The 6,848-nt window shown below is 47.7% G+C and overlaps 1 protein-coding gene across 1 annotated transcript in view; it reads left to right on the top strand.

Annotated features, from left to right (window-relative positions):
• Nucleotides 1-6,662, top strand: part of FOLR3 (folate receptor 3) — a 10,831-nt gene extending 4,169 nt beyond the window's left edge. Inside the window, 5 exon segments of the mRNA XM_012803719.1 lie at nucleotides 241-369; nucleotides 440-490; nucleotides 691-755; nucleotides 757-833; nucleotides 6,658-6,662. Of these exon segments, the coding sequence (XP_012659173.1) occupies nucleotides 241-369; nucleotides 440-490; nucleotides 691-755; nucleotides 757-833; nucleotides 6,658-6,662 (327 nt within the window).
• The last annotated feature ends 186 nt before the right edge of the window (nucleotides 6,663-6,848 follow it).

The following is a 6,848-nucleotide window of genomic DNA, read 5'->3' as shown; positions in this document are numbered from 1 at the left end:
AAAAAAAAAAAAAAAAAAGAAATAACTTTTTTAACTATTTAATGTTATACAAATAATTACTCTCCCACCATGGCTCCCCCTGTCTCCCACATCCCCTGTATTACTCTCTGCTAAAAGTCAATGTTGTCATCACCTCTGCCCCCAGATGGGGCCTCCCCAGCAGGTGTTCCTCAGGATGACCTACCTGGAGGAGGTGGTTGTGGTGCGGGAAGGACTTAGTCCTGTGTCTTCCCCACCCAGTGCAGTCCCTAGAGGAAGAATGCCTGCTGCCTCGTCAGCACCAGACAGGAGCTGCACAAGGACACTTCCCACTTGTAAAACTTTAACTGGGTCCACTGCAGCAAGATGGAGCCCGCCCGAAAGTTGGCTGCTAAGCAGGACAGGCAGCGGTGGCAAAAACACCCGGCGAGGAGCCGTAGTTTGAGGACGCCTGATCTAGGACAACTGTCTGTATGAGTGTTCACCCAACCTGGGGCCCTGGATGCAGCAGGTAGGAGAGCCCGTGCTATCCCCACAAACATGAGCCTCAGCAGAGGGTAGAGCCCACCAGGTTCTTACAGGCAAGGCTTGGCCCAGGAAATAGTCTGAGGGTGGTGGAGACACTGCCCCTCCTCCAGGCCAGGCCCCCCTCAAGGTTGTGACTGCTGAGATACCTGGCTGATAGGAGCCTTCCTTCGCCTAGCCACTGAGCTAAACTAGAGCTGGCACGGATGGCGTAGAGAGTGGGTCCTGAACGTGCCCCTGTGCAAAGAGGACTGAGCGCTGGTGGGAGGATTGTCGTACTTCCTACACCTGCAAGAGCAACTGGCACAAGGGCTGGAACTGCAGCTCAGGTGAGGGTTGGGGTGGGGATATGGGGAATGGGATTTGGAGTTGGGGAAGAAGGTCTGGCCCAGAAACTGAGGGTCCTATGTTCTCCCCCAGGGATTAGTGAGTGCCTAGACAGGCCCACTTGTTGCACATTTGAGTCCTACATAATCAGTTCCTAATCCAAGAAGGGTCCCCAGGGTTCCTTTGACAGCCTATCTAATAGACAGATATAAGTGTCTTGTGTCTTGTAACTAATTTGGGGATGTGTGGGTTGGGGAAACACATTGCCTCATCACTCCTATTGAGAGGCTCCGAATAGGGATAGAACTAGGCTGAAGTTCACTGACAAATAAGGAGTAGAAGTCAAGTTAGAATCCAGGCATTTAATCCCTTAGTCTAGGGCTCTTACCCAGGACTAATTGTCCTCATCACCCCTGCACTACAAAGGGACCAGGGCATAGTGGATAGAAGGTAGGCAGAAATGGCACATGAGTTCTTGAGCTCCCAGTAGGAGAAGAGTTTCTTTCCTTTTCCTTCATTAGAGACAGGCTGGGGAGGTACTGGTGGGGGATCTCAGTGAGGAACACCTGCCTTGTTCCCCTTTTTAAAAATGAAATAGTGTAGGCTAGGCACAGTAGCTCACGCCTGTAATCCTAGCACTCTGGGGGGCTGAGGTGGGTGGATTGGCTGAGCTCACAGGTTCGAGACCAGCCTGAGCAAGAGTGAGACCCTCATCTCTAAAAATAGCTGGGCACTGTGTTGGGTGCCTGTAGTCCCAGATACTCGGAAGGCTGAGGCAAGAGAATTGCTCAGCACTCTACCAACGGCAACAAAGTGAGATTCTGTCTCAAAAAAGAAAGAAAGAAAGAAATGGTGTACATAGTATACATGGTAAAACATTATACTTGAATTCCAGGCTCAGTGCCTGTAGCTTGGGGGTTAGGACGCCGGCCACATACACCAGGACTGCTGGATTCGAACCCAGCCTGGGCCTGCTAAACAACAATGACAACTGCAACAAAAAAATAGCTGAGCATTGTGGTGGGTGCCTGTAGTCCCAGCTACTAGGGAGGCTGAGGCAAGAGGACCACTTGAACCCAAGAGTTTGAAGTTCCTGTGAGCTGTAATGCCATGGCACTCTACCAAGGGTGACATAGTGAGACTCTCTCAGAAAAAAAGAAAAGAAAAGAAAAAGGAAAGAGGGAGGTGCCTGTGAATCAATGGAGTAGAGCACCGGCCCCATATGCCAGAGGTGGCGGGTTCAAACTCAGCCCCAGCCAAAAATTGCAAAAAAAAGGGATAGAATTCCAGAAGAAGATTGTTGGGTCAAAAGTACATATAATTTTGATGGTTACAACTTTATAGGGACATTACCAGTGTGCCCCCCCTCCATCAGCAAAGTAGGAGAGTTCCTCTTTCTCCATAGTCATATCACTACAGCACGGCATGAGATTGTGATTTTCTGCTCATCTGACAGGAAGGGGAAAAGGCATTCTCAGTGTAGTTCGCATTTGCCACGTGCCTCATTCTAAAACCATTGTTCCATTGATCTCTTCATATGGAGAGCGTGTTTAGATCATGTTGAGATCTAGTTTATTCTTTTAAATTTTTTGACATTTCTAAAAAGCAGAGACCAATTATTTAGTTATTTTGTGGAATATCCTTCCATGGAGGTTTACCTGTTTCTTCGTGATTGATTAATTAAGGTCATGCATTCTGGGCGCAAATACCCCAAAGCAGCACCAGTGCATAATGGTGGGAGGCACATGGTGCTGGGTTTTCCCATTCCTGGTGGAGTTAGTCATGTCTGCCAGATTTCTCCACTTCCCTTTTCCCCTTTGTAACCAGTCAGTATGTTATAAGGAGAGACATCGAGAACTATAGCCATCCTATTTGTCAGCATTCTTTCACTCCTAGGTTTTACTATTTGATGGAGATTTGTTAAAATATAGAAACAAAACCTAAAAATTTCTTATACTATGTGACAATCCCTTTACTGACCCTTCAATGCTTTCCCATGGTTATCTTCTGTGAAAACCGTTTTTTTTTGTTTGTTTGTTTGTTTGCAGACAGAGTCTCATTATGTTGCCCTCGGTAGAGTGCTGTGGTCTCACAGCTCACAGCAACCTCAACTCCTGGGCTTAGGCGATTCTCTTGCCTCAGCTTCCTGAGTAGCCTTGAACCCACCAGCCTCAGTGCATGTGGCTGGCGCCCTACTCAGTGAGCTACAGGCGCCAAGCTCAAGAAAACCTTTTTTAATGGCATAGAAGGCCCTGCCCCTCCTCTGAGACTTCATGTCAAATCATTTCTTCTCACACCCCCATAAATAAGCTCCAGTTACTCTTTCTGTATTGGGGCTTTTGCTCCAGCAAATTCCTTCTCTGTATGGCTAGAACGTTCTTCATTCTTCTTCTATAGGCTGGTTCCTAGTGGACACTTAGACCATAGTCTTCAATCTCCCTACCCCCTTTCAAAAAAAATCACTGCTGCCACTCAACCAAAAGAAGCTACCCAGATGGGGCTCAGTGGTTCACACCTATAATCCTAGTACTCTAGGAAGCTGAAGCTGGTCGATTGCTTGAGCTCAGGAGTTCAAGACCAGCCCAAGCAAGAGGGAGACCTCACGTCTACTAAAAATAGACAAATGAGGCCTCTTTGCCTACTTGCTCTGGCAATGGAGGCCCATTCGCTGTCTATGCCAAATTTATCCTGCTTTGTAAGCTTTCTTACTCTGTAAGCCTATCTTTCTCTACCTCAATAAACTTTGTTTCATGCTTTCCTTAAAAACTAATAAACAGAAAAACTAGCCAGGCACTGTGGCAGGCACCTGTAGTCCCAGCTACTCAGAGGCTGAGGCAAGAGGATCATTTGAGACCAGGAATACTCCAGCCTGGGACAACAGTCTGTCTCAAAAAAGAAAAATTAAAAGAGTCACCTGGTGCTTTCTCATCATATCACTCTGTCCCTTTGTGATTTCTGTCCACTGTGTGTGCTGTTTGCCTTTTCTCTAGCAAAACGTACACTCCTGAAAGGAGAGTTGTGTCTGTGTTATGCTGGTGCCAGATCCCCAGGGCCTGGTTCAGTGCCTGGCATGAAGGAGGCGCTTAGTAAGTTAAGGAATCCCCATGCTCATACTGTCATTCAATAAATGCTTTCTGAGTAACCAGTCCACTGGCCCATGCTGGTCTCACTTGACAGGGAAGGAACTGAGTCCCTTGTGGGGGACTGAAAAGGAACTGTCCCCTTGTGGGGACAGAAAGATCTGAAAACCAATAACTCTTGGACTAACGAGGTGAGGCTTTCATAGAGGGAAGCACAGAGTGTGGTGTTGTTCTGTGGAAACCTGAAGAGGTCAGGGAAAGCTTCCAGATGAGAAGTGTTTGCCAAGCACAAAACAGCAGCATTCCATGGAGAGGTCTCAGCAAATACAGAGGCTTGGAGGTAATAGAAGCACAAGCAGAATTCCATGGTGGCACAGACAAGAGTTATAAAGTGACATGGGCGGGAGATATGATCAAAGAAGACATACTGGATTTGTAAGCCTTAGGATGAGGCCTTGAGGGCCCCCCACAGAGCTTCAATCTTGCAGCTGCTACATGGAAAATGTTAGGCTGGGAATCACACTCAGATCTGTAGATCCCATAGCTGGAGGGATGGGTGATATGAACTTGTGTGTGCAATGGGCTGGCGCTCAGGAAAAGCTCAGAGTTCTCCCCTCCCTCAGTATGAGGTCCCCTCCTACTCCCTGAAGCCTGGAGTCTCCACCATTGTGGGTCAAACACTTTCCTGTTATCTTTGCCTGCTCACAGGGCAGCCTTCGTGTCAGGGTCAGAGGGATGCCAATGGTTAACCTGGCTGGTAGTAAGCTTCCAGTCCTGGCAGATACCTGGACTCTCTCTAAGGTGGCTGCCTGACTCTGTTCCTCCCAGCTGGACAATTGGCCCTAGCACCCAGGCTCCAGATGTGTGTGCCACCTCATGATTCAGAGTAGGAACTCAAGGCTCAATAAATGTCCAGGGGTCTGGTTCACTCCTGCACAGGAAGGGCCATAAAATCCACCTAATGATTATCCCCTAGGCCAGGGGGTGGAGATGAGAGGGCAGGAGCTTATCTAGAGGAGCACCCATCTTCAGGCATTGCTAGACACCTGGCTCACCCTTCTCCAATCCCCAGGCTGCAGTGGGCTTAGGAACAAGGAGGGAGATCTGAGGGTTCTAGATGCCCCCTGAAGGCTCAGGCCTTCAGAGAACTTCACCCTCTGCAGAATAAAATAAAATCCTAAGCCTCCCAACTGACTAAATGAACAAAGCCCTCTTGGCCAAGGAGACCCCAGAAACACTTTTTTTTTTTTTTTAAGATAGTCTCTGTAGAGTGCCATGGTATCACAGCAACCTCAAACTCTTAGGCTCAAGTGATTCTCTTGCCTTAGCCTCTGGAGTAGCTGGGATTACAGGCTACAAAACCTGGCTATTTTTAGAGAGGCAGTCTCTATCTGGCTCAGGCTGGTCTTGAACTCGTGAGTTTAGGCAATCCACCAACCTTGGCCTCCCAGAGAGCTGGGATTACAGATGTGAGCCACTCTGCCTGGCCTCAGAAACACTTTAACAACAAAACTTCCCAGCCATGATGAGACAGTAAGTTGGTCATGCCTCAGTACACCCCCTTTCTCACTGTTACCAGACTTTCCCCCTAAGAGTTAAACAGAAACCAGCCCTGGAAAACAAACGATGAAAGACTCCTCCACTGACTTCAACTTCAGCCAACCTCCCCATGGCCACACTCCCCTCCCTTCTTGCAATTGCAACATGACAGCTGACCAGTTTACAGAGCGTTCCTTCCTGATAAATGGCTATCAACCATGGACTGGTTCTGGCCAGTTTACAGAGCCTGCACACAAAGCACCTTTGTTTCCCATATTTCACCTTTTGACATACAGGGCCTAATTTGATTGCATTTTAACATTAAGTCTTCATGCCAACGTGAACATGGAACTTATATAATATGTACATTTGCTTGTTACAAATTGGCGTAATTCCCATTCATGAATAGTCATAGCTCCTTCTATAACCTATTAAATATGTATATATAGTCAACTCTTTTACATAGAATTTCTGTCCTACCTTTCCTTTCTAAAGTCCCTGCTCTCACTCTCAGCAGGAGGCTCTGCTTTCCAGCCTGCAGGTAGCAACCCATAATAAGAAATAAGGTTCCTGGCTCAGTGCCTGTGGCTCAAGCGGCTAAGGCACCAGCCACATACACCTGAGCTGGCGGATTCAAATCCAGCCCAGTTCCTCAGGGAGGAACACCTGCCTTGTTTTCCTTTTTAAAAATGAAATAGTGTAGGCCAGGCACAGTAGCTCACGCCTGTAATCCTAGCACACTGGGAGGCCAAGGTGGGTGGATTGCCTAAGCTGACAAGTTTGAGATCAGCCTGAGCCAGAGTGAAATCCATCTCTAAAAATAGCAGGGTGTTGTAGTGGGCGCTTGTAGTTCCAGCTGCTCCAGAAGCTGAGGCAGGAGAATCGCTTGAGCCCAGGAGTTGGAGGTTGTTGTGAGCTGTGATGCCACACCACTCTACCCAGGGTGACAGCTTGAGGCTCTGTCTCAAAAAAAAAAAAGAAAAAGAAAAAAAAGAAATAAAGTTCTTCTTTCCAAACATAGTTGATCTTGTGATTTTTAAGTTGACATAATTGGTGACAAGGGTGACATCTGCTGAGACCACAAGGTTCCACCCAGTATGATCAAAGTCAGTCCACCAGTGCTTACATGAGCCCACTGACAGTTGAGTTGTTTACCTCCCTGTGTTATGGGGAACCTCTCTCCAGGTCTAAGCTCTCCCACTTTTAGGTTGAGATCTCAGAGATGATCCTTCTTCTCTGATCTCCCCTATTCTGACCCCAGAGGAGATATCTTTGTTGGCACTTGCTGTAAGGGGGGATCTTTTCAGCTAGACTCACCTGACCCATCAGGTTTGGTGAGGATGCTCACCCTCTGCTGGGTGAGGCCCTTGATAGGTACGTAAATGCTGTTACAGGGAA

The sequence above is a fragment of the Otolemur garnettii genome, unplaced genomic scaffold, assembly GCF_000181295.1.
Source record: "Otolemur garnettii isolate 467f Iridium unplaced genomic scaffold, OtoGar3 scaffold00001, whole genome shotgun sequence".
Classification (NCBI taxonomy): Eukaryota; Metazoa; Chordata; class Mammalia; order Primates; family Galagidae; genus Otolemur; species Otolemur garnettii.
The sequence above is the reverse complement of the archived record's forward strand: the minus strand, read 5'-3'. Positions and strand labels throughout refer to the sequence as shown.